A 27990-nucleotide genomic window follows, 5' to 3' on the forward strand; every position below is an offset into this window, starting at 1 on the left:
GAATGGAAAACCAAGACTGTAATCTTATTTAAAATTTTGGTCAATATAGGAATTACACCTGTATCAGAGCCGGGTGATCATCGATCAAGAATGCAAACTGGACAATACATAATACTAGACAGTTTATTTTTTAAAATTTAAAATAAATTCAAAAAGATACTTCCAGAAGCTAACCATCAACTGAGCCTTTTTCTTTTATTTTTTTTAAAGAGATTATGTTCTCTCTCACTTGTCATTGCAATTTTTATTTATACTTATAATCAGTTTTCAAAATTTTCTATTTAGACTACTAAACCAAACCTAATTTTCAGTATAAAACATATAAATTACGGCAATATTGCTATCAGAATTTGTAGATAATTCCTATAAATTGTAATTATTCTTCTAATACTTTGTCCGTTGATTATGTTGATTTTAATTCAAATCTTAATACACTAATCCTGAACCAAAGCAACTAATGCGAAATAACTGGACCTATAATAAATCGTTAAGTTCCTCATAAATCGTTAAGTCCCTCATATTTGTAAAAATGGCGGTAAAAGTTATTACTATACTTTCGATTATCTGATGGAGAATAGCAGGCAATAGTTATTTCACGGGGAGTCACTCATGAATATCAATGATTTTCACAGCGCAGCCGTGAAAATCATGATATTTATGTGACACGTGAAATAACTCTTTTATCTCATGGACAGTGATGGGAAAGAGTGGGAGAGGTATAAATAAACTATAAAAATACGTGAGCATGAAAATATCATCAGAAAAATTACAGGTATGAATATATCATCAAAAAAATCACTGGCGACCAATTAGTAAACATGGGATAAAATAGTAATAACTCCCAATATCACTGAAGCTTATTTAGATGGATTTAAAATAGACAAAGTTTATCCATCTTCTGGCTTTAATTTGATTTCTATTATTCCTTTATTTATTGTGAATGAGCAAGCTACAATTGTATATTATTCACCTATAATATTTAGCAAGTATGTTTACAGTCTTGTGGGCGAATTGGAAGAAGAATTCATTGACTTTAATGCACATACTGATCATATATTAACAAATTTATCAACCCCAAATACAACAATGCTTATATTAAGACCAGTATCAAAGGATGTTTTTTAATTTTATTATGATCGTAACTATCTTGATTTTTTTTTAATTTTCAGGAAAATAAAAATTATAATATTTATTCCTATTTTCTCTTTAGTTGCCTCAATTTTATCAAGCATCAGTGGATTCTTTAGCTTTTTGTCAGGAGTTTTCATATTTTTATTTGGAGCAACTAAGTTAGCGCCATGGTAAGTTTACTATAATTACGAATGGTATAACATTATTATTTTTCATAATATTTTATTTCTTCTTACAGGGGATTTTTTGCAAACATGTGTTAATCATTTATGTACAGAATGTCAAAGAAACTTGTAAGGAAACTTAAAATAAATACGAACCAATTCCATTCATTAGTGGGAGGACCGAAAATGTTACATTGGAAGAACGCATTCAAAATATTGAAAATATCTTAAAGAATATTATCTTGATACTAATTTTTGAATTTATTAGTAGAAGATAATAATAAAGTCAATGATAAAGCTGACAATAAAGCTTAGATAGTATAGGTTTCTTGATATTACCGTAGTATAACATTATTAAATGTATTAAGTAAGTGTAGCAATTAATATATTTGTAGTTAAGCGTTATTTTATTTTGTTTGTTATTTGATATGTAAATTTCTATCTAGCAAACCAATAAATTTCTCTTTGTAATTACGATTGGTATTACTACTAAAAAAACTGGAAGTTTTCAGGAAGAGCTATTACCTCTTATTTACAATGAACACTGCTGATCCTCAAATTTATACAAGTGTATGGGAAACGCTTTTATGTTAACTATACTGTATGATTTATATATTGACCTTGTTAATTTGGTTTATTATAGACCTTTAGGAACTTTCATTCTCATAAATTTTATGTATAGAACGAAATATTGTTTAGAACTTGGAACCAGTTCAAAAAGTTTTAAACAGTTATTCAACCGGTAAAACTTGATTTCAATCTGAGTGTTAATCGCGGATAAACAGATAAGACGGAGACTATAATTATCTGATTATTTAATCGGATACCAAATAATCGATTCTGTGGCATCTAATATGATCTTGATGGATCAATTTATATTTACTGTATCCGAAGCATAGGACACAGTCAAAACCATTCATGCACTGTCCGACTGTCCATCAATCTGATTCTTTTAACACTTTGGACTCCGTTATCTAGTTTACAGATCACGTGGGATACATTAAAAACTAACTACCCCAAGAACACCACCAAAAAATTTTCTGTAACGTATTAGAAAGAGTCTTATTTTCCCACTTAGAGCATTAAAAATTATTTAAATTGGATCATAGGAGACTTTGATAATAATTTTTGAACATATTATAAAATTTTCGTGATTTCTCAATCTTCTGTAATTCATTTTAAACAATTTTTTTACTTTGTAAAAATAGATACAATGTTTGTTTTCAAGTGGATGTAAAATAATTCCTATTTATTATGAAGTTGTGTAATTATTATGATTAAAATTTTTCTTTTTTGAATTCTTTTAACGTAATGAGATTTTTTGAATTTTCGCATTTGTTGATCGCCACGTGAAATTTGACCAATAAACTGTGGTGATAATAGAGCTTAGATCCGGTGAATGATCCTAATGGGTTATTCAGTGAATATCCTAGGATTACGGATATATCCGTTCACTTTTAGATAGGATATCCGGATTTTGCTTAAGAAAATAGGATATTCACTGAATATAATCCGGATATCTCAGATACGATGTAAATATGATGTAAATATGATGTAAATATAATGTAAACATGATGTAATAAAATTTTAACAATGGAATATTATAAGTAGTCTAGAGTTATTTCAAAAAAAAAATACTAGCTTAAAGAAACAGGATGTCTACTAGCCAAAAACATAATATAATAGAAGTACAGTAGATAGTAATATTGAGAATTACCTAGATTTTGATAAATGTCAAAATATAGATGACGAAACAACAACAATAATTCAGCTTTTAAGATTCTTTTAGAATCTGGTGGCCATAATCAGGATACGAATAAAATTTAAAAATAACTCAATGAATATCCTATGAATATCCGGATTTTACCATCCGGATTAATATTTAGAATTGATATCCGGATATCCGATAATCCGGATCTAAGCTCTAGGTGATAAATGTGACAATGATCGACAGCCCACCATATGTGTAGTACAATATTTTGTTACAATGAACTTTTTAATAGGTGTCGATCTACTATTTTTTATGGAAAGCCGTCCTTGACAAAAGGTTGATATCCAGACATCATGTTGGATAATGTCTAGAAATCATGTTTGATATATGTAGAATAATGTTTGTACATCATTCAACATGATGCTCAAGCATCAACCGACATGATGTCTTAGACATCATGTTACCAAATATAGTAAATTTTATTTTGTGTAACTCATAAATATACTATATTTAGTAATTTGATCAGCATGATGTCTAGACATCATGTCGGTTGATGTCTTTCACATCATGTTAAATAATGTACAAACATCATCCTACATATATCAAACATGATGATGTCTAGACATACCATCATGATGTCTAAATATTATATTTCATGATGTTTGGACATCAACCTTTTGTCAAGGACGGCTTTCCATAATTTTTTAATGAAATTACTATATTTGGTGTTCATTGTGAGGTTTAGAATGATTATACTACAAAAGTAATTATACATCTCAATTTGTTGATTTGTTGTACACGGTTAATTTTTTGACTTTATTTTATGCAAAGAAAATATATATTTTTTTTATTTCCGGTTTTATACAAATTGTTACTTCACTTTTTTTCCTTTCCTTTCTTGTTAATTTGTACTTTCCATCATTATCTTCTATGCTGAAAGGTTTATTTAATTACGCCAAATACTTAGATATTTCCACTAGTTGATCATATGAATTACAACTAAATAAGTAAACGGACTTTTCCGTAGTACTATGGTAAATTCTTAAGATTCCATGAGAAAATCTAGAAATACTTTCCGTATTACCAATGAAGCTCAAACTCCTGATAATTCAGATATAAATAAAATACGTATTTCAAATTTCCCAAATTCACTTGACTTATTGATACTTGTTTATAACATTTATTAATTAACTTAATAAAATGGAAATTGTAAATACAAATGATGAAAATTCTTTTGATCCAACACCAAGATTAAAATCTAGTCCTATACCAATTAAATTCATTTCTTTTAGATTATTAGATGAAAATTGTATTTATTGTGAAGAAAAATATATTAAAGCACTTTTTACTTCGCAAAAATATTGCAAAAAATGTTTATCACGTTATATTAATGATATAACTGAAAATGATATTTATTTGGATGTACACTATACAATGGACTTGGAATGTAGTGAACATGAAATATGTAGGACAAAAATACCATAAAGTATTCAAGAATTCTGTGGAAATTGTGTGAGAATTTTATGTTATAAACAAACAAATGGATATATTAGCGGATTTAACCTTGATGAAAATGATCGCACTCTATACAATAAGGTGATTGAAAGTGAACAAAATTGTAAATTATGTGGAAGGTTAATATATCGAGGAATAAATGAATGGTGTGTTGACGTTAAATTATGCTCAGATTGTTATTTAATTTCTTCTGGATTGATAGAATCAACCTTGTATAAAAAGCAAATTTCAATTCTTTACTTACCATGGTATGGCAAGCCGTACTGGTCAAAAGTGTGCCGCATTTTGCGGCAGGTGCGCCTGTTTTTAGGCGCCTGATGCGCTAAGTGCGGCAGGTGCGCCTGTTTTTAGGCGCCTGAGTGCGGCAGGTGCACATAGTTTTTAGGCGCCTGATGCGCAGGATGCGCCTGGTTTTAGGCGCCTGAGGCGCCTAAGTGCGGCAGGTGCTCCTGACTGCGGCAGGTGCGCCTGTTTTTAGGCGCCTAATTGCGGCAGGTGCAGCAGATTGCGGCAGGTGCGCCTGTTTTTTGTTCCTTTTCGATCATAGGCTTTTTTTGGAAATAAGCGTCTTCTGAGCTTTTAGCATAGATCTACATACATTGCCAAAATTAATTTAATAATCTGATAAAAATAGTAAAGTTAAGATTTTTTTTGGTTCCAATGGATCGGATGTTGTTTTATCCTTGAATTATCACTTTTTTTTCAACCAACTGAATTTTATTAAATTAAATGTTCAAAATAATTATGAATATAAACATATAAAAAAATTTTTATCTTAATGGATTATCCATTGTATCATTTATTTTTTTATTTTTTTTATTTTTTTAAATTTTTTTTTTGCTTATAATCTTCAAAGTGCAATAAAATGAATAATTTCAATGTCTTTCTTTTATAATTGGTATTTTTAGTATCCTTTTTAAATATATTTATATAGCGAAACAAGTAAAATTTATTTTTAACTTCATATGCAGTTTTACAATAAGAATTCTATTACCTTTTGATTACATAGTTGAATAAAAGATTTTGACTTTTTTTGAAATTCAGTCTCAACATTCCACCTTTCAATGTGAAATAAGTACATAACAAACAAAGAAATTGAAAAACTAACAACTGAACACAATAATCATAAAAAGTTCTTTCATGTTTGTCATTATTATTAATCATATTAATACAAGATTTTATAATTATTAAATTATTATTAAGAGTTTACAAATTATAAAAAAAAATTTTGAAATTATATACATTGGTTAATCAAATCAACTGAACATAGAATTTGCCAATCAAAATTTTTAAGATCAGCCGCAGATGTATAAAAAAAACATTAGCCATATAAGAAAAAAAAAATGTACTGTAATTAGCAGACAATTTATTAAACATATCTGGCGTCAAAATTAAGCTATGCAAAAAAATGGTCAATTGTAATACCTCTTATAGAAATTTTGATATCTCATTATTTTTTTCTTTTTACATTAGTTACTTTTTAAATATTGGCCTTGTATTGACCTTTATCTTTATATTAATGTAATATTAACATTACATTAACTGTTAATGTTTTTTTTTACTAATGATTTTATTTGATTTATTGACAATAAAATTTTTAACATGCCATTAATACATGTGTACATAATTAAATCTTTATCTCCTCCCCTTACTTCGTGTTATTCGTATTTGGTCTTCTATATGTTCTGGTAAAAGAACGTTCCAATTATCATTATCAAAACTTGTATTATCCTGCTGCTGATCTTGACTTCTTAACCTTCTCCTGCTAACTACATTACCACCACTCGTACCACCTCTCGTACCATGATTTCTACCACCTCTTCTACCTCTCCTGCTGCCTCTTCTACTAGTACTACCTCTCCTGCTGTCTCTTCTACTAGTACTACCTCTCCTACTTTCACTGCCATCAACATTTTCTTCTGTAAGATCATTTTCAACTATAGTAAGATCATCTTCAACTATATTCTGAGGTGAAGTATTATTTAATTCAATTGTAGTTTGTGTTAAATCAATTACCTCAGCGTTACTAATAGTAGAATTAAGGCGTGTATAATTATTCCGATAAGAACGTTCATCAAAACCTTCAGACTCAAAGAAACCTGTATCAAGATCAGCTTCAAAATTAATTTGTGATTCACTGTTATTTTCATAAGTATCATGAAGTATTAAAACTGAAGCACAAGTGCTTGATATTGGAAGTTTTCTTAACCTAGAGCCTGTTGATCCTGCTGTATCTCTTAACCATTCAACCTATTTAACAACAAATGAAATTATTTAAGCAAATTTCCAGCAGGTAATCTCTACTATAAGCTTGAACCAACTAAAAATGAATTTTCAATAAACTTACTTTTATTTTCAATGATACAGGTATCCTTGAAGATCCGGTTATAAACTTCATTATGAGCTCAAGGTTCTTTTTAGGCTGCTTGAATATGTAATTTTGAAACCATCGGAATATTCTTTTTCTTGTTTCTGTTATCATATTTAATTCATTTATAGATGAGTCAAATTGATCAAAAAATTCTTCATAATTTAACTCTTTGTAGAGTTGCCTTTCGATTTTCTCCCATCCATAGTCTTGAAATAGCTATTATTTAAAAATTTATTTTTTAATAATGCAATTTTCTTTCTTTTTTTTTAAAAAAAAAAATACATACTCCAATTACATTGAGAATATTAAAACCTCTTTTAAGCATTTTAAGGCTTTCCAACCGTTTAATTACAACTTCATATTTGGAAATATATGAAGATAGCTCATGATTAGTCATAGATGAAAATTGCTCAATCTAAATAAATTACACAAAAGTCATTTTAAGTAAATCAATTCAATATTTTTTTTATAAACTACATTTTGAAAATCATACATTCTTATTTCTAGTGATCGCCCATAAGGATAATTTATCGTTACTTCTTAAACCTGATTGTAAATCAATGACGAATTCATGAAGATATGGTATATATTCACCAAGTATATTAACAGCATTTATATTTTCTTCCCCATAAATTACATATACTAAATGCATTTTATGTAGCCATTTAGGCCATGCACCTTGGTGTAGCCAACACCAAAATAAAGCTTTTCCAATGATTTCAGGATACTTCCACTCGGTAGACTCATTATTATATTTAATAAAAAACGTATTTTCTCCATCATCAAACAATCGGCCACCATTAACATTTTCAGTTTTAATCTTCTCCCAAAAGAATTCAGTTGTATCTCGAAATCCACCACCTGTATCAGTCAAGCTAAATTTTAAAAAAAAATAAAAAAAATATATATTATTTATTACATTATTAATAAAATTTTTTTAAAAAATATATGATCTTACTCTTCATCATTAATTCTGATAGCTGGTTTTTTAAGGATGTCCAATACATTGGCATTATGTAACCAATTTAATAATGAAGCAATTATATCATTTCGGGTACCAATAATAATGTCGCTTATAAGATTGTCATCATCATAGAGGTAATTATCCAACCTAAATTTGTCTAATATTTGAATTCTAAACTCATCTGTATCTGGTAAGTTGTCTGAATTTATAATTAATTTGTTGTTGGTAAAAAAATAAAAATAAAAATAAAATAATTAATGGTTGTTAAATAGTAACAGCATTTGTTTATTATGAGTAATATATTACCTAATGATTGTTGAGCAAAATTAATAGCAGTCGTGCTTGTTTGAGTATTAGATCTTTGAATAACCCTATTATCACCAAAACCTGAATTTGCTCTTCTACTATTGTATTAAGCAAAAAAGTGTGAAACATTAATTTTATAAAATTTTCTTTTTTGAATTACAATAAAACAAACCTTTCATTATTATGTTCTGTACCCGAGTCATGACTTGATGATTGTTCTGATTCACTATCTGAATTATCCTTTCCATCATTAAGTACGATACTTTTTTTTAGAGGAGCAATATATAACCTCTTTCTATATGTAGCAGCACTAGTAATATATAATGTTATATATGTTATATATAATTAAGGATTTAAAAATTGATTGCTTATATTTACCTTTTTAATAATTCACGATCTATTACTTGGCCCTCTCCAAAAGGTATTAATTGATTACTTTGAGTTGGCTTTAAACATGTCCAACCATAATCCTTTAATATCGGAAAATTTTTTAATATCCTTTTGTTCACATAGTTAGCATCAGAACGTGTAAATTTTATAGTTTTCATCCATTGATTTTCTTCAAGCCATTTAAAACTAGATTTTTTAAATTTTAAAATTAAATTAAACTAAATTAAATCAAAATGCTTGTTTTTACTTACATTGAAGTGCCTTCTTTTGGAACCATGTTTTTACTTCCTTTATATCTTAATAATACCACTAGGGGCTCAAATGACTTAGTTTTTTTTCTTGTTTTATCATATAATTGTGAAGTTTCACGTATATTGATGTTATCCCTTATATTTAATAGCCTACTTCGCACTTCTTCATCATTTAAGAACCTATTAACATCATCATTTGATGAATAAGGGCCTGAAACAATTCTGTTTCTTGGAACTTGTATAGATGCGTCTCCTATCTGTCTTGAATCTGAATTTGCTGATCCAGTAATATTTTGTGTAGACAATGTATTTGCGTTAAAATTAGAATTTGCTGATGTACTATGGATCTGTGCAGTATTTGTATTTGATACATTTGAACTTTGGGCCATATTGGAATTTTGATTAGATGGTTTTTGAGATATAGTAGCCACTTCCCACTTTAATAAATTAATTTGGTATGTTAATAATAATTATCCATTCACTAAAAAATTGAATTTATAATATAGTAACTTCTTACTTGGTGATGCTCTCCTTCGTCATCATTGCACACTGCACAAATTTCTTCATTATCATTTGATTGGTCAAATTTTTGGCATTTACATTTATAACATTTCCTAGGTAGCATATCTAAATTTGGCAGATCACCAGCAAGCATTTTCTGATTGAAAACTAACTCTGCGTACTTAAAAGTTAATACAAAATAATGATTATTAAATATTATTATAATTATAATATACTAAAGAATAAAAAATGTTTCTTTATAAAACTAAAATTTATTTACTTGCTCATGGTAGTTAAAATGATGATTGCATAATCTACAAATACTTGGATTGTCAATATTTGCCTTGAATTTTTTACATGTAGAACAGGCGTAACATTTCTTTGGTAAAGCATTTATATTATCTAAATCCATCCTAAGACAATATTAGTTCAAAACCATTCAGATTTCTTTTAAGAGTAAGGAGAGTAAAAATAAGCTTAAAACAGATAACGTGTATATTACTAGACAAGAAATGGTATAACAAAAAGAAATCAGACACGTCAAATAACATGTAAAAATACAAATGTTTATAGAGTGCAGCAACAAAGTATGCTTATGAATATGTGAACACCAGTTGGTGAAGAACAGGGAAATATTACGAACAATTATATTTATACATATTTCCCATCTCTTTTTTCTATTTATATTTTGCGATGAATTACATTTGAAATACTATTGTACAATTAAAATTTCAAGCCACAAAAAAAAAGTGTACGCTTAATGATAAATCAGAAATTCGTATACTATATATTGTGCTGATTGTTACAATAAAGTTACAATAAAGATCAATAAATATACAATGTCTTTATAAACAATACAAGTAAAAAAATGAATATAAAACTAATATTCTATCAATATGAAATAAATATAAATAAAAATATAAATTCAATGTTATCGCACTTTTGCACAATCAACAGATGATCAGCATTTAGCAGATAATATTCGTTAATAATCATCTGTTGGAACCATCAGCATATATCAACGTGAATCAAGAAGCGTCAAATTATAGTATAACACATATAAATATTATCTGTTTTATTTCTTCACATGTAAAATTATGCAATCATGCAATTAAAAAAATACAATTTTTACCTTTAATTTAATATTTACAAATAAAGCTAGTGGTTCTAATATTGAAAAGATATGATTGTTTTGTAATGTGTATCTAATATCGCTTATTATATAAATATTCAAATAAATAAAAATATAGGATCCTGACAAATCCTGAAATCCATAATAGGGAATTATTGTATTTAATAAAATCAAAATTATTAATAAACAGAACAATATTTATATTGCGCCACAAATGGTAGCATATATACTACTGTATAATATAATCCATGGTTTCAAAGTCATGTACTGTAAATATTTATACTAAAATAACCCTGCTCATTAGTTGTATATAACATTTATTTTTTTAAAAAAAAAGTCAAAGGTACATCAGTATCTTTATTAATTAATTATATAAATTATTTTTCTTTATTTTTTTAATAAAAGTATTTGCAAAAAAAATATTAATTTTTGTTAAAACATAATAATTTAATAGTAATTCAATATATTATAAATGTTTTTGTTAAATAAGATTTTAAAGACAGAAATTTTATTTTACAAGAAAAAACGCGATTAACATTGATAACATAATTATTAAAATGAAATAAAAATAAAATATTAATTTTAAGGTAATGCTAAAATTCGGAAAAAATTGGGTCATATTTAGATTATCCTGTATAAATAATTTGAATTGTGTAACATTAAAAAGTGTGATATTCTTACGTCCGATCTATTTCGTATTTATCATATCATCATAATTACAAAAAAAATCTTTAAACTAATACATTTCCAGTTAATTAAAATTTCAACTGGATTTTTTTTATTCTAATGGATTAATACTAACAAAAAAAATATAATTTTTTTTACCACAACTAACCATTTCTATTAGATAGACAATAATAATTTTTTTCCGAAAAATAATTTAAATTGAATAACTTGAAATCTCATGCCATATAATTATTCGATCCGTGTACATTTTGATCAACTAATACAATTTCAGTTAATGAAATTTTTATTTTTTTTAAAAAAACTTTTCTCCCTTTCTTCTTTTGGTTTAGTTTTTTTTTTCAAACTGAAAAATTTTTTTTTCTCGTTCTCTTTTGTTTTTTTTATACTTAAAATATAAAATTTTTACACATAAACCTTATTTCTTTACTTAATGTACTTGTAATTAAGTAAAAAGATGTGAAAAAAGTTTAAGTTTAAATACTGTTTGAATGTAAAAAACCAAGTTCGAACTTCAAATGTTTTGTCACACAAAAAATATGTAGTACAGCTCAATTTTGAAAAATAATAAACTATTTTTATCACGGTTCAGGGTTACGTACCCAATTTCATAAGACCTGGGTATTTTACTAGAAATAAAAAATAATTCCTATCTTAGAACCTGGGTAAGTTCTGGGTAATTAATAAATACTAATAAGGTGTAATTATTTTTTGTAACAATAATTTAGCGTAACACTTTTTTTTTAAAAATTTTTTAACTCACATGCAAAAAAAATTTTTCTAATTAGTCATAAGTACTATATATATTACGTATTGAAACAAATTTTGATGTGGCTTGGAACAGGTAGTAAATCTATGTTTAGATAATCTTTTTTTCCAGATATTAAAAAGAAAAATCTTAAAAAGAAAAATCAAAAAAAGAGAATAACAGAACATTTAATTACTTTGTTGAGTTAAATATAATCATGTCACAGGAAAATTTCGAAAGTTATGCTGGAGAGTGTTTATTCAATGCTATCAATATTCTAGAAAAAGGTGATGATATAAATGCAATGGAATTACAAGTAGAACGTCTTGCAACATTAGTTTCAATGTATTTAGGAGTTCAGAATTTTTATAGTGATGAGACTTTTCAAACAAAGTTAGATGATATAAATTTTGTTATAAACAGACTAAATCAAAGAATTGAGTTCTTAAATAATGACACTAGTTTTGCTGTTAGAAATTTTGTTCAAAAAGAAAAAACAGGTGGAAGACCAAAATCTTTGATCAATGAAGACGTTGTTAAATTATTAAGACAACAAGGATATAATTGGACGGATATAGCAAATACATTTAATATATCTGTTAAAACTTTAAGCAGACGGAGAGAGGAAAGTAATCTTCAAGATACAATTCAGCCATATACTGATCTTACAGACGATGAACTTGATGAGATTGTTAAGCAGTTGAAGTCAGAAAATCCATTTTTTGGACAAAGTATGATGATGGGTGCTGTATGTTCAAGAGGAATCAGAATTACTAGGCAACAGTTACGTGATTCTATTCAGCGTGTAGATGCTTTGGGTACTGTTACACGCAGGATTAATATCATTCCACGTCGTGTATATCATGTTGCTGGTCCAAACGCATTATGGCATATAGATGGTCACCATAAGCTTATTCGGTGGAAATTAGTAGTTCATGCTGGTATTGATGGATTTTCAAGGGTAATAACATATTTGCACTGTAGTAATAACAATACATCTGACACTGTATTTGTATATTTCAAAGAAGGTTGCGATCACTTTGGTACACCAAGTCGCGTCCAAGCAGACTGTGGTGGAGAGAATGTTAAAGTGCAAAGATATATGAATTCTTATCGTGGTGAAAATCGTGGAAGTTTTATTGCAGGGCGCTCTGTTCACAACCAAAGAATCGAAAGACTTTGGGTAGATTTAGCGCGTAATATAGTAAAGACTTATTTTACAATTTTTATGTATTTAGAGGATAGATGTGGATTAGATATTAATAATCCCATATACATTTTTTGCTTGCACTATGTATTTATACCTCGAATAAATCAAAGTTTATCCCAATGGAAAGCTTCCTGGAATAACCACAAAATTCGTACGGAGAATCACCAAACTCCAATGCAATTATACAGTAAAGGTATGATTGAATTAGGTTTTAGAGGAATGGAGGATGATTTAGTTGATCCAAATGAATACGGAATTGATTGGGAGGGTCCAACTCCTGCTGAAGAAGACAATACTGTGACTGTTGATGAACCAAGAAATGTATTGACAGACGAACAGTATCAATCTTTGCGATCAACGGTTAATCCATTAGAAGAGGATGAAGAAGGTTTTGGAATAAATATTTATAAAAAAACAGTTAGTGTAGTAGCTAGAATTTTAAGAAATAATTAGTGATTTATAAAAATTTTATGCAATTATTTCTATTTTTGTTTAATAAACTGAGATTAATATTAATTAGGAAAGACTACTTCTTTATGCTCATATATAAATCATGAAAATTTAAACAGTACATAAAAATTTGTAATAAATTTTTAATTTTTTGAAATAAACTAAAATTGTTCACATTTAAAAATAGTATTATAATAACTATGACAGGATAAAAAGGGATCATGTAAAAAGGGTAGTAAATCGAGGAAAAAGAACAAGAAAGGATGGTAAGTTGGGTAGTAAAGTATCTGGATAGTTTATTTCGTTTATATGTACAATTTGTTTTTTTAGAAGTAGATACTTTATTAATATTAAGATAATTGTATAAACACCTATCATAATTTAGACGTAATTCATCTGCTGCTAATAAAGTTTTTAGAATAAAAAAAAATAAAAATAAAAATAAAAAGAGATCATCACAAACCACAAGTCTGGTGATAATTTCAAGGATAGAACAACATCCGATCCATTGGAACGAGTTTGAACCAAAAAAAAACTTAACTTACTATTTTTATCAAATTATTAAATTAATTTGGCAATGTACGTAGATCTATGCTAAAAGCTCAGAAGTTGCTTATTTCCAAAAAAAGCCTATGAACAAAAAACAGGCGCACCTGCCGCAATCTGCTGCACCTGCCGCAATTAGGCGCCTAAAAACAGGCGCACCTGCCGCAGTCAGGAGCACCTGCCGCACTTAGGCGCCTCAGGCGCCTAAAACCAGGCGCATCCTGCGCATCAGGCGCCTAAAAACTATGTGCACCTGCCGCACTCAGGCGCCTAAAAACAGGCGCACCTGCCGCACTTAGCGCATCAGGCGCCTAAAAACAGGCGCACCTGCCGCAAAATGCGGCACACTTTTGACTAGAGCGGCTTGCCATACCATGGTGGTATAATAATTCTATGTGCAATATTTGTAATTCAGAGTTAACATTTACATCAGACTGTCAAAAGTATTGTGAAAATTGTTTTATATTTTATGTTGGATGCAGATATTGTTTAACAACAAACATTCTTTTTGGACCTACGGATCAATCTCAATGTAAAAAATGCAAAAGAATATCGTCCATAAATAGTGATTTTGATGGGTTTCTTTTTAATAATAATCTTATAACATGCGATAGTTTAGATTATTTGAAGTCAGTTGAATTTGAAAATATTGTAAAAAACATTAATAAATATTTTGTACCAGATAATATATTACGGTCTATATTTAAAGAAAAAAAACAAGCAAAACAAAATGATAAGTGGATACCATATCGATATTCTCAATTTAAAGATATAAAAGAAATGACAAAGGGAGGATATGGTATTATATATACAGCAACTTGGTCAAAAAAAAATAATAAAAATGAAATTGTCATTTTAAAAAGATTTGAAAATTCTAAAAATAATGGCAAATATTTCTTAAATGAGGTAAAATATTTTAAATATTTCTTATATAATTTATATTAAACTAACTAAATTTTTAATTTAATTTAATCTTTAAATTTAAATAGTTAAAATCATATTATCATTGTTTTAAAGACGAAAAGGGTCATATCATTGAAACTTATGGCTTTACAAAAGATCCTGAATTAGAGGATTACATAATAGTTATGGAATATGCATCAGGAGGGGATTTACATAAGCATTTGCAGAAGGGTTTTGTACGTATTACATGGGAATAGAGAAAAATTACGTATTTTACATCAAATTTCAATGGGGTATTTATATTTTATATATGTACAGTATTTATTAATTTTTTAAATTTAAGTCATTAATTTTTTTTATATTTTTTAGACTTGAAACTATTCATAATAAAGAATTTATGCATCGAGATTTCCATAGTGGAAACATATTATTTGATCCAAATTTTAGAGTGTTAAATGATGATTGGAAAATTGGAGATCTAGGATTATCACAAGCTGTGAATAGTGAATCATCAAATAATGAAGTATATGGAGTAATACCTTACATTGCACCGGAAATATTTAGGGGGTCTATATTTTCTAAAGAAGCTGATATTTATAGTTTTGGTATGATTATGTGGGAACTTACAACAGGTTGTAAACCTTTTGACATGATCATCATCTTATTTATAAAATTCTTGATGGAGAACGACCTAAAATTACGGAAGATACACCAGAATGTTATGCTGAATTAATGAAAAGTTGTTGGAACCCTGATCCTAAAAAAAGACCTTCTATAAAAGACATTCGTTTGGCTTTTGGTAGATGGATATATAAAAAAGTAAATAGGGAAGAATTTAGCCAAGGTGAAGCAAAAAGAGCGAAATTAATAGAATCAAAGAAGATTGGACCGGAATTTGTTGAAAAATGTCATTTAGGAGCTATTTATACAAGCAGACCATTAAGTGCTTTAATTTCTAAATGTTCATCCATATATTCATTTTCAACAATTTCATTTGGTAAGCGAGGTATTACAAAAAAAAAAAATTAATCGTAATTTAAAAATATTATAATTTATTAAGAAATATGTTATTATATTCTTTAGATTCCAATTATATCTCAGAATTAGAGAATAGTAAAGACACTGAAAGGTATTTAAAATAAAAAAAATTATTTTAAATTATGTAATTAATTATTAATATTCAAATTTATTAATTTCCGATTAGTTTATCGCTACAAAATTTAAATTCTAATTACATCTCAGAAGAATTAGAGCTTGATATAGACATTGAAAGGTATTTCAAATAACAAAAAAAAAAATATTTTTAAATAATACAACTAATTATTTGAATTTATTAATTTATTAATTAGTTTATCATCTCAAAATTTAAGTTCTACAATTCAAAATTTAGATTCTAGATATGTCTCAGCAGAATTAGAGCTTGATATAAACACTGAAAGGTATTTAAAATAATGATAAAAAAATGCTTTTAAATGACACAACTAATTAGTATTTAATTTATCATGTAATAAGTTCTGCAATTCAAAATTTTTCAACCTCTTTAAAAAAAAGAAGAAATGAAGAATTTTTAAACGTAGAATCTCATGATAATAGTGGTAAATATTCATTTGGCTCGATGTTATTTTATTTTACTTTCATTTTAATCAATTACATTAATATTTAATTTTTTCATTTAAATCAAATATAAAATATTATTTATAGGAAAACGTAATTATCCATAGAACTATAGAAGTAAAATATTTCATTATCCTGCAGATAAAGAGTATATAGAAATATTTAATAATTTTTTATTGGACTTTCTCACTATAATAATTTAAAAAATTATTGATTTATTTATTTTTTTTTTGGCTGTATTATTTTTATTATAAAATATATTTAAATAAAAAAAAGGAATATTTATTTTTATTACATCGCAGACTGGCCTGATCCAAATCTAAAAGGCAAAAGAACAAAAAAAATTAGGAAAAAGAGAATATTAATAAAAAAAATAACTAAGAAAAAAATCGGGAAAATCGGAAAAAAGATGCTTATCGTAGATCACTGATCGAAAAAAATAATTAGGAAAGAATATTACTATATAGGTTATAGAGGGAAAAAAATCAAAACCGAAAAAAAAAATTAAAAAAAATCCGGTTAAAGAAAAAAATCAGTTAGTCAGTTCAAAGAAAAAATTTCATGTTTTAAAAAAAAATATATATATATATTGAAAAATAATTTTTCGGTTTATGCTGCGGCTAATCGCATCTCAAGAGATTATATTCCGGATAGGCGTTAATATTATCCGAATATGGAATCATAAGGAACATCTGAATTTTGGTCTCAATGTTAAAAAAAGAAATACTCTGGGAAAATATTAGTTATCGTACGGGCTTTTAATTTATCCGCATACGCGTAAATTGCTGCGTAATATTCACGTGATTTTTTTTGGAAAGAGCACGGATTTATATCATATAATAAATAAATTAATTAAGAACTAACACAACAATTGTTAAAAAAAAAATATTACAAATATGACTTTGAAAAGTGTACATACTGTAAATTTATTGAAGTTTGTTATCATTTCTTTATTATGCTATCATATAACTTGTAAAATAAAATTTCGAAAACACTAAAATGGATAAATAGTATACTAAATAATAAAAATAAAATAATTTTTAAAAAAGAAACTTTTGAATAATATCCTCTGCATAGTGTTTGAAACACCAAAAAGGATAAGAAAACTACGAAGAAGATAGGTTACTATGGTTATTATGCTGAAAATGATAAGAATGAGCCAATGAGGGGAAGAGAAGGATGGAATTTTTTTTAAAAAAATTTTGGAGAGGTATTTTATATAAAAAAATTGCTATACAAAAGTTTTTTTCCCACGGAGTTAGAGTATAGAAAAATAAAAAATCGCAAACAAATCTTTGACTCATGATTATTAATCATGCGATCATGTGATCATGCATAACATTTTGCATAATAACTGTCTAACGAAATTGAATTTGATCAACTGGATATAAAATAAAATTGGATGACGTAAAGCATTTAGGTCTGCAGCGCAACGTTACAAATGATTTTACTATCAATAATAAATATAAAATATAATAAATTTATAATTTATTTACATTATGACTTTATTTACATGTAAATTGAATTGGTGGAGTAATTTGGGAACATGCTATTAAAAGAGGATATTTAGGATCACAAAATCTCTATATTTTTTTTTAAAAAAAAAAAATTTATAATAGAAAAACAAGATTCAATGGGATTAAAATCAGGGAAATAGAAAGGTAGGAATTCAACACGACCACCAAATGCTTCAATATAATTTATAAGGTCTTAGTGAATTCGTACATTATCAAGAACAAGACCACCTTGTCCAGCAGGATACGAATTCATTTGAGGTACCTAAATGTAAACAATAAAATTATAGATACTTTATTATCAATGTATACTCCTCTTCATCTTTCCATCATTCCTTTTCGTCTCCTATTACTCCTCTTTATCTTCCCATCAACGTCTCTTCATCTTCTCATCACTCCTTTTCGTCTCCCATCACTCCTCTTCATCTACCATCATACCATATTTCTCCTTTTTGTTTCCTATCACTTCTCACTACTCTTTTTTACTCCATTACTTCATTGTTATTTCATTTTTTATTATTATCTTTATTCTTGATCATTGTAATTTACTTATCTTTTTATTTATTGCTATTGTTTCTTTTATTTGTATCACTTCATTAAAAATATGGTGATTTTTTTCTTTAATATTGTGAATATTTAACTTAAATTTTAATATTTGCAAATAAAATTTCATTAAATAAGATTATTTTGAACAAATATATATGTTTGCAAAAAAATTTTTTAAATATCTTTTTAAGTTTAGCCGATCAAAAATTAGCTAAGTTAAAAAAATCAGCCGTCAGCCATTAATAAATTTACTCTATATATTGTACATCATGTGACATATTTGGAAAAAACCCGGTTAGTTTAGGGTTAGGTGGTTAGGATCTATAGTAATTTAATATATAACCAGGTGACAATTGCCCAGGCCACGTTTTGCAATTCCCTTAAATTTTTACTATTTTACTATTTTAACTTATAATAACCGAAATCTGCCATTTCTCTATACTTAATTTACTCATTATAAATAGAAAAAATCATTTGTTATCGTAGGATAGAAAACAAGTCCTCCATTTTCCCTATTTTATTATTTGTACCTTGTAACGCAAAGGTTATTTAAGTAAATAAAATATTTTATTTTTATATAGGTACTCCGTGAAGTTCCCATCCAAAGATCTTCAAAACACTTGCAACAAATACTCTTTTGTGGTAACGATCTGATCTGCTCATACGTTTAAGGAAATACTTTGGGTGAAATTTTAAATAATCATTAATCATTAATCATTAATCATTATTGAGTAGAGTAGCGTCCACCCTCCCACCTGGCGAACTTTGGGGTTATTTATAGATAATTTAAATGTAAAAAAAAAAAATTTGTGTAATCTTGTGTAAAAGACAAATAAATTTAAGACATGTAACATTTAACAAATGAAATTAAGACATGTAACGTAAAAAATGTAAAAAAAAAATTTAATTAAATCCGAAAAAGATAATCAATAAGCCCCTAAGACTAATATAAAAAAAAATCTCAGCCACATCAAATACTGAGGCTTAATAATATACGATTAAGGAATAATTTGCGAAGATCATAAACAAAGAAAAAAAAATTTTTTTTTTTTTACGAAAATTAATTTATTTAGGTGTTCAAAAATAATTGATTGAACATACATAATTTAATAATCGATAAGCCTGCAATGACTAATTTTAGCAAACAAAGTATAATTGTTTATTAAATATTGAGGCTTAATGAACTGCATGATCAAGATATGTTTTTAAGATCATTAAAAAAAAAAAAAATTTTTATGATCTACTAATACGTTTAAGGATTAATTTGGTAGAAATCTTAATCAAAAAATATATATATATATATTTATAAATAATAAATAAAAAAATAATTGTTAAAATGAATGAAAAAAAAGTTTTTTTTAACGCAAATGATTTTATTTAATCTATAAGCCCCATTAACTAATTTATCAATGACATTATGATGTTTAATTACCTTCTTAGGAAATATTCAGGTTTAATCTTCTCCTTAAACTGCAGTTATTACAATATCGTTTAGTAATTGTAATGACACAATGTATATAAATATGGATGAGGTAATTATTTATTTCGAAAAAATTATACCCATGTTCTAAATATGGAAATACAAAAAATAATTCCCACATGAAGTGAAACAAAAAATATTTTTTTGAAAGTTACAAATTACATTATGGAGCCTCCCCCTTTTTAAATACAGTATATATATGTATGACATGAGTATGTTAGTGAGAGAAAAAAAAATTTTACTCTTAATTATTTACTCTTAATTACTCTTAAACAAAAAGAATATGCCCGCAAAAATCTCCACAATGTGTTACATTCATGAATTCACTGAACGACTTACTCTGGAGTTTACGGTAAATGAAATTATGGCTGTTGCAAGATTGAATGATGATGATCCGACAAAAATTTTATATTTGAGAGTAAAGGTCTTATGATTTTAATAAAGGCCAGGTGATTTTCTTGAAAGGAAAGTTCGTTGCTTGCGCCAGTTGGTATAGTGTATGTATTGTTTTGCGCGTGTCCTTTTGAAATCAACCAAAAATTTGTTAATTTTTTTTTATTTTATAAATCATAAACATATCAAAGGTTAATGCAATGTCCGTTAAGTTGATTGATAATATGGAATTCGATGATATACCTGCGATTGGGTTAAATGTCATGATTATGGGAATAACCACCAAGACGGTCAGAAATATTGATAATCAATCAATTATTGATTTCTATATAGAGGAAAACTTAGGAAATTGAGAACCGAGAGAATTTTGGGTTGAGGTTCGTCATAATGTGAACCTCAGATATCTCACTAACAAGACTAATTCTATAAATCAAAGCATGCGATCTACTACTGCTTTGATTATGGGTACGCTAACCTATCAGATGCCGGTGCTCACCTTTTTTCTTGAATGTTCTGATTTTAACTTATACACACCTGTTTAGTATATTTTTGATTTTCAATTAATACATTATTTAATTTTTTTTTTAATTGTATTTTTTTATTTCATTAATTTTAATTATTAAATCTATTAAAATATTAATTTAAAATTTTTCATATTGATTTTATTAGTTTAATGTAATTTTTTAATAAAAAGTAAATAAAATTTAAAACAATACATCGAGTGAAAAGATTTATTTTCCTTCATTAATCTAATAATAATTTATACCATTTATGATAATCACGATTAAAAATAAGCTTCCTAACATTTCGCACATTTACGAACTTTAATTTTATTATTAAAATTGAATTATAAAAAAATAATATGCTCCGACCCCCGATCATTGATCCCATGACGCTATTAATTAATACTCCCACATTTGCTCCCGTCAGTCCCGTATTCTCTGGTGGGTACTGGAACAAAAAAAATACTGGCTAGTTTATTCATTAAATCTAATCTAATCTAATCTATATCTATAAAAAAAAGCATTGTGCGACCGTGACGTTAAGACTACCCTAGCATAAAAAAGTGGATTTAAATTGGATCGTCCATCATCATGTGTCTGCGCCCTGTGCTACAGATTTTATATAGGGATTCGGAGTGGCGCATCATTTGACATTGATTAGCACAATACAATTTTGAATTAGGCTGCATAAATGATTGGCGTAAAAACAAATTATAGCAACTAATCCATTAGTACTAATTGTAATATAAAATATAAAAAATTTATTGAGCTATAAAAATTGTATAAGACTAGTTTTCTTTCCATGTGATTTAACCCAGGTGACATCACCTATGTAAAATTAAATCATGTGAATCTGGTAAATTTGCTAACGTATATTACATCACTCGATTTAGATTAGTTAAGGTTAGGGTTAGGGTTAGGGTTAGGGTTAGTATTAGGATTAGGGTTAGGGATTAGGATTAGGCTATTAGGATTAGGGGATTAGGATTAGGGTTAGGGGATTAGGGTTAGTAAGGTTTGGGTTCGTTGGAGTTGTTAAATTTGATGATGTCATTTTCTGATTATAAATCAGATCAATTTGTAATAAGCTCAATAAACTAAACTCTCTCTTATTTTCCCACATATTTTTCTTTTTTTTAAACGCGTTATTTGTTATTGTTTGCTATACTAAACCACAAATTTTTATTAATTTTCTTTGAAGGTTATTTGAACCTTGTTTATCTTTGATATCGTGTGATTGTTATCATCATTTAAAAAAAATTATTATTTTCGTGCTGCTTGTGTCTTGACTTTAAAAGCTGATTTATCTGCTCTAAATCTCTAATATGGAATTCTGTTTTGATTATAATTATTGTGAAAATAATTGTTCTGATTTTTCTATTACTTCTGTACGCCACTCTTCTGATCTTCGTGAAAGTGGAACAGATTGTGATGTGGAAACCTATGAGGAAGTTGATACTACTTCTAATAATAATGTTTGTGTTTGTGATGACCTAATTGAAATTGAACAGAGTGATAGTGATAATGACATTATGGAGTAAGGAGATGGATTAGAATTGAAAGCAGGAATGATATTTGAGACCTGGGCAAAAGCTGAATCTTACCTTGATGATTATGCGAAACAACAAGGCTTCTGTCTTCGCAAAAAGAGACGTATACCTGATCCACATGATAATAATATTACAAGAAGGAGAACATTTGAATGTTCCCATGCTAATGTACATGAATCTGAAAAGGTTGTTTTAGCTGAGAATAGGCGAGATAGAGATTCAGAAATGATTGGTTGTACCTGGCATACAAATTTAGCATTTCCTAAAAAAGAAAAAGGTGTTCGTATTAACAGTGTTATTGGAGAACACAATCATTCAATGAATCCTCTTGTTGGTGAAATAGCTCCAAAATTTTGAAAACTTTACAGAAGAGATGCTTGAAAAGATTAAATTTTGGACGATTCATGGTAAAATGGGTATACCAAGCCAATATAACCTGCTTGTTGCTTCTTTTCCAAACAAAACTATTAATAAAAAAGATCTAAGCAACGCTATTCAAAAATTTAAATTGCAAATGACACCTTCTAGAAATGATGCATGTCAGGTCCTTAATAATCTGTATTTAGAAAAAGAAAAAAATCCATTATGGTTAGTAAAGCCACGCTTTGATACAGATGAAAGAAGACTTAATTCTCTCTTTTGGATGTCACCTGAACAGATCCGCTTCTATGAAAGATATCATGATGTTGTTATCATTGATTCAACATCACAAACCAACCAATTTGATATGATATTGTTGTTAATTACTGTTGTTGACAATAATTTTAGGAATTTGATAGTAGGTGCTGCAATTATAGAGGATGAAATAGAAGCAACATTTTCTTGGATTTTGCAAGAGTTGTGAGATGCTTGCAGTGTTACACCAATAGTGTTGTACTTAGTGCTCTGCACGAGCCAGTCCAGCTCGAGCTGGCTCGTGAGCTAGGTATATTGGGCTGAGCTGAGCCGTGGCTTGTAATAAATTTGGCTTGGCTCATTCGAGCCGAGCTTTGATACAGCTCATTCGAGCTGGCTCGCGAGTTATAAGTTGGCTCGCGAGCTCCAGAACTTTTTTTCTTTATTATTGCCGGCATCACGTGATTTTTAATTTTGGCCGGAATTAAGTGATCGATATGGAAATTTCCTTTTTTGAAATCCTGTACAATGCATTTCCCATTTTTGATAAGAAATAAAATTGCCTTTTTCAAATTGTGTAATGTTACTCAGGTATTCAAAAAGGAAATTTCCATGTTGATTACTTAATTCTGGCCAAAATTAAAAAAATCACGAGAAATATGCAGAATTTGATAAAAGCTCAGCTAGTAGTATGAAAACCCCAATTCTGGCTCACCCCCACCATATAATCTAAAATACTACCACTTTATATAATCTAATTACCACCATCATATAACTTAATTACCATCATATAATCCACCTACCACTTTTACTATAATTTAACTACCACTTTCATATAATCTAGTTACCACCATCATATAATTTTAATTACCACCATATAATCCACCTACCACTTTTCATATAATCTAGTTACCATCATATAGTTTTATTACCACCATACAACTCTATTACCACATTACAATCTGAAAAAATTAACCGAACAAGAAATAGGATTTCAAAGCCAACGGAGCCAAAAAAGGTAAGGAAATATTAACCCATCCAGGAAACCAGCCATGGAGTCAATAGAGCGGAATAGCAAGGCAAGCAATTACCCTTATACCGAGAAAAAATGTAATTGAATAAAAGGTAGGTACCAAGTAACTATACAGATAAATAGTACATAACATGGTATATACCGCAGTATCAGCAATCCCTGAACTTGTAGGCCATATCCTGGAATACATTCCAAATAGAAATTTTGGGACACATCTTCTAGAAGTCAGCCCAATCTGGAGAGTTGAAGCTGAACGAGTACTCTGGAAGCGGTATAAAAAAGCCGAGGAGGCATACGACAGGGCAGTAAAAAAGAAGGAAAAAGCAAATGATGCTCTTGGCCAATCATTGGAGGAGGAGGGTATCCTCCATGAACTTGAATGGGAGGCATATCAAAAGGCTTGTAAAGAGAGAACAAATGCCGCAGTAGAGCATATTATAGTAAAAGAAGCTATTCGCCGTTGTAACTTACAACTATAAGTTACTTAAGGATAGAGAATACATCGGGACGAGGATGTGTTCGGTGACTCGGATGACGATGACTCAGATGGTGAGGAATAGTTTAGGAAGACAGTACTAATCTGTCTCCCTCTTTTTTTACCCTCATAGGGTAGGCGAACAATTAATTTTATTTTCAGAAAAAATGTAATTGAATAAAAGAGGAGTATAAAAAGTTTACAAGATGTCAACACATCAAGCAAGAAGTGCCCAACACAGACAAGTCACCCGATCAGTTCTAGCTGAACTCAAGCAGGTACCTGTCAAGTCCATCCCATATCCCCGCTCAAATGCAAAATTGCAGGAATATGAGGATGAGATCCGCCAAATTCGTGAAGCACAAGCGGCGGTAACCAATGAAGAGATAACCCGCATGATGCAAATTGACCCAGACCCACATTATGAGGTAGTCTTTGAACGTCGTGATCAGGTACGTATAGGAAAGGAGTTAACAGACTCAAACTTTACGGCTGATATTGCTATAGGAACACCTGGAGAGCATGACTATACTTCATTTCTTACAGCACACAGTCAAACAATCCAGAATATTCTTCAGGATGAAAGAAATCGATTGGGATCAATAAAAGTAAGAATTGGAATATTTGCCACAATAAGACGTTTAGATTCTTACCTTGAGGGATTATTTGGAGATGGTAACTTTAGTGAAGATGATGGAGTAGAGTATATCTACAGATATAACATACCATTTAAAACTCGCAATATGCCAATCCTACCATCAACAGTTATTAATGGTACATTTAACTTTGCATTAGCAAGAATCATGCAGAAAGTAGAAGACTATGTAAATTACGGATCAGGTTGGGAATTCTATCGTGTAGAAAAAATATTTATAGAAATCTCGCAATTCCAACCACCCACAGGAGCAGGACATATATCACTCCCAAAAGATCTTGCCACGAAAAAGGGAGTAGTAAATCCAGCTAATGATGATGACAAATGCTTCCAGTGGGCAATCCTAGCAGCATTACATCCAGTAGAAAAGAACGCAGAAAGAATTTCCAAGTATAAGGAGTATATAAATGAGTTAAACTTTGAAGGTATCGAATTTCCAGTACAAGCTGATGAGGTAATTCTAAGAAGATTTGAGCGACAGAACCCAACTATTGCCCTCTGCATCTGTGAATGGCGTGACCACCGCCTATGTCCAATATATGTTACCGATAGGGATGATGCAGAGGGCCGTAAAATAATAGATTTAGTACTTATCAGTAACGGGGAAAAGCAGCACTATTACTGGATTAAGAATATGAGCCGTTTAGTAAATAAACGTACAAAAGATGGACATGCAACATTTGTCTGCCGATGGTGTATCTCCCACTTCACACATCAACAAGAAATCCATGACAAACATGTAGCAATATGTCGAGGATTAAAGAAAACCCCACAAGCAGACCGAATGCCATCAGTAAAGAAAGGAAATGATATATATGAATTCAAGAACTGGAAACGCCGCATGCAAGTCCCATATTACTTTGTTGCAGACTTTGAAGCCCTAGTAATGGACATACCACCCACAGATGAAGACAAAGATAAGAAAACCAAGAAAGTACAAGAGCAAATCCCCTGCTCATACTCGTATATTAAGGTAAGATATGATGGTGTAAGTGAATCACAGAAGATATTTACAGGAGAAAATGCAGCACAAAAATTTGTAATCGAAATGCTAAATGAGGCTGAAGCAATTCGCAATGAATTCAGAAACCCAATGGAAATGATGCCATTAACAACCCAAGAGCAAGTAAGTTATGATAATGCAATAAACTGCTGGATATGTCGCAACCCCTTAGATGGAAATAAAGTAAGAGACCACTGCCATATTACAGGAAGGTATCGAGGTGCAGCACATAGAGGATGTAATCTTGACTTATCCATAAAACCTCGTGAAATGCATATCCCAGTAATCTTTCACAATTTATCAGGATATGATGGACACATAATTATGCAAGGAATTGGTGCAATGGAATGTGAAGATGATATTGATCCTATCCCTTATAACATGGAAAAGTATATGGCATTCAAGTTAGGTTCCCTCCGATTTATAGACAGCCTACAATTCATGAAATCAAGTCTCGACAAATTAGCATCCAACCTAGGCGCAGAAAAATGTAGAGCACAAAAATGTAGTAATCCACAACACTTATGGCGAATTGATGCAGGTAGATGCTTTGCACATCCCAAAAACTTTAAAATAACACCAAGTCAAATACCATCTGAATTACTCGAGATTTATCTTAAGAAAGGTGTCTACCCGTATGAATACATGGATGACTGGAAAAAGTTCGAGAAAACTAGTTTACCACCTAAAGGAGCATTCTATAGCAAACTTAATGAAACCCACATTAGTGATAAAGAATATGAATATGCACAGTATGTATGGGAAAAAGCAGGATGTAAAACAATGCAAGATTATCATGACATTTATCTCAAAACTGACGTCCTCCTACTAGCCGATATATTTCAGAATTTCCGAGAAATGGCCTTGAAAAAATATGGGTTAGATCCTCTCTGGTACTATTCAACACCAGGCTTCGCATGGGATGCACTATTCTTAATGACAGGACAAAGATTGGATCTTATAACTGACCAGGACATGTACATGATGGTAGAACAAGGATTACGTGGTGGAATCTCTATAGTAAGTAAACGATATGCTCGTGCAAATAATCCAGGTATGGAGAAGGTAAATGGACCACAGATAAGCCCAAGTCATCTATTCTATACTTAGACGCAAATAACCTATATGGATGGGCCATGTTGCAATACTTACCTACAGGTAACTTCCACTGGATAAAGGAGGAAAACGAGTTATCTAACATTCAAAGGCAAATAGAAAGTAATGAAATACCAGATGATTCTTCTGAGGGATATATCCTTAAAGTCAAACTGGAGTACCCTCAAGCCCTCCATTCACAACACACAGATTACCCCCTTGCACCAGAACGAATGAAGGTTAAGAAGGAATGGCTTAGTAAAAAGCAGCAGGAAATAATAGCACGTTCAGGACAACGATATACACCCACGGATAAGCTCATCCCTAACCTATTTGATAAGGATGAATATGTAGTTCATTATAGAAATCTCCAGTATTATGTTAGCCAGGGCTTAGTAATCAAGAAGGTCTATGAAGCTATAAAATTCGAGCAGGCTCCATGGATGAAACCATATATAGAATTTAACCCCGCCGAATGTGCTAAGGCTAAGAATGATTTTGAGAAGGACTTCTATAAACTCATGAATAATAGTGTAT

The 27990-nt window shown here is 29.2% G+C and overlaps 7 protein-coding genes across 7 annotated transcripts; 6 read left to right on the forward strand and 1 right to left on the reverse strand.

The window, feature by feature from the left end:
* Window positions 1-4206: 4206 nt before the first annotated feature.
* Window positions 4207-4491, forward strand: OCT59_028883 (uncharacterized protein; the record flags this gene model as incomplete). The annotated part of the gene is made up of 1 exon (XM_066147633.1): window positions 4207-4491. The coding sequence occupies one exon, from the start codon at window positions 4207-4209 to the stop codon at window positions 4489-4491; it is 285 nt and encodes a 94-aa protein (XP_065994322.1).
* A 1665-nt stretch (window positions 4492-6156) lies between these two features.
* OCT59_028884 (uncharacterized protein) lies at window positions 6157-9458 on the reverse strand (the record flags this gene model as incomplete). Its single annotated transcript, XM_025330128.2, has 10 exons — window positions 6157-6771; window positions 6869-7108; window positions 7179-7307; window positions 7386-7767; window positions 7851-8055; window positions 8163-8260; window positions 8335-8472; window positions 8541-8738; window positions 8804-9240; window positions 9321-9458. 10 exons carry the CDS (start codon window positions 9456-9458, stop codon window positions 6157-6159), a joined length of 2580 nt encoding a protein of 859 aa, XP_025184157.2.
* Window positions 9459-14467: 5009 nt separating this feature from the next.
* Window positions 14468-15234, forward strand: OCT59_028885 (uncharacterized protein; the record flags this gene model as incomplete). The annotated part of the gene is made up of 2 exons (XM_025331680.2): window positions 14468-14980; window positions 15064-15234. 2 exons carry the CDS (start codon window positions 14468-14470, stop codon window positions 15232-15234), a joined length of 684 nt encoding a protein of 227 aa, XP_025184159.1.
* Window positions 15235-15709: 475 nt separating this feature from the next.
* OCT59_028886 (uncharacterized protein) lies at window positions 15710-16698 on the forward strand (the record flags this gene model as incomplete). Its single annotated transcript, XM_066147634.1, has 6 exons — window positions 15710-15983; window positions 16061-16106; window positions 16182-16250; window positions 16327-16416; window positions 16490-16572; window positions 16679-16698. The coding sequence occupies 6 exons, from the start codon at window positions 15710-15712 to the stop codon at window positions 16696-16698; spliced, it is 582 nt and encodes a 193-aa protein (XP_065994323.1).
* A 3750-nt stretch (window positions 16699-20448) lies between these two features.
* On the forward strand, window positions 20449-20877 carry OCT59_028887 (uncharacterized protein; the record flags this gene model as incomplete). Its single annotated transcript, XM_066147635.1, has 3 exons — window positions 20449-20483; window positions 20556-20628; window positions 20716-20877. The coding sequence occupies 3 exons, from the start codon at window positions 20449-20451 to the stop codon at window positions 20875-20877; spliced, it is 270 nt and encodes an 89-aa protein (XP_065994324.1).
* A 1475-nt stretch (window positions 20878-22352) lies between these two features.
* Window positions 22353-22568, forward strand: OCT59_028888 (uncharacterized protein; the record flags this gene model as incomplete). Its single annotated transcript, XM_066147636.1, has 1 exon — window positions 22353-22568. The coding sequence occupies one exon, from the start codon at window positions 22353-22355 to the stop codon at window positions 22566-22568; it is 216 nt and encodes a 71-aa protein (XP_065994325.1).
* Window positions 22569-24356: 1788 nt separating this feature from the next.
* Window positions 24357-24704, forward strand: OCT59_028889 (uncharacterized protein; the record flags this gene model as incomplete). Its single annotated transcript, XM_066147637.1, has 1 exon — window positions 24357-24704. One exon carries the CDS (start codon window positions 24357-24359, stop codon window positions 24702-24704), a length of 348 nt encoding a protein of 115 aa, XP_065994326.1.
* Window positions 24705-27990: the final 3286 nt, after the last annotated feature.

This window comes from Rhizophagus irregularis, chromosome 8, assembly GCF_026210795.1.
Source record: "Rhizophagus irregularis chromosome 8, complete sequence".
In the NCBI taxonomy this organism is placed as follows: domain Eukaryota; kingdom Fungi; phylum Glomeromycota; class Glomeromycetes; order Glomerales; family Glomeraceae; genus Rhizophagus; species Rhizophagus irregularis.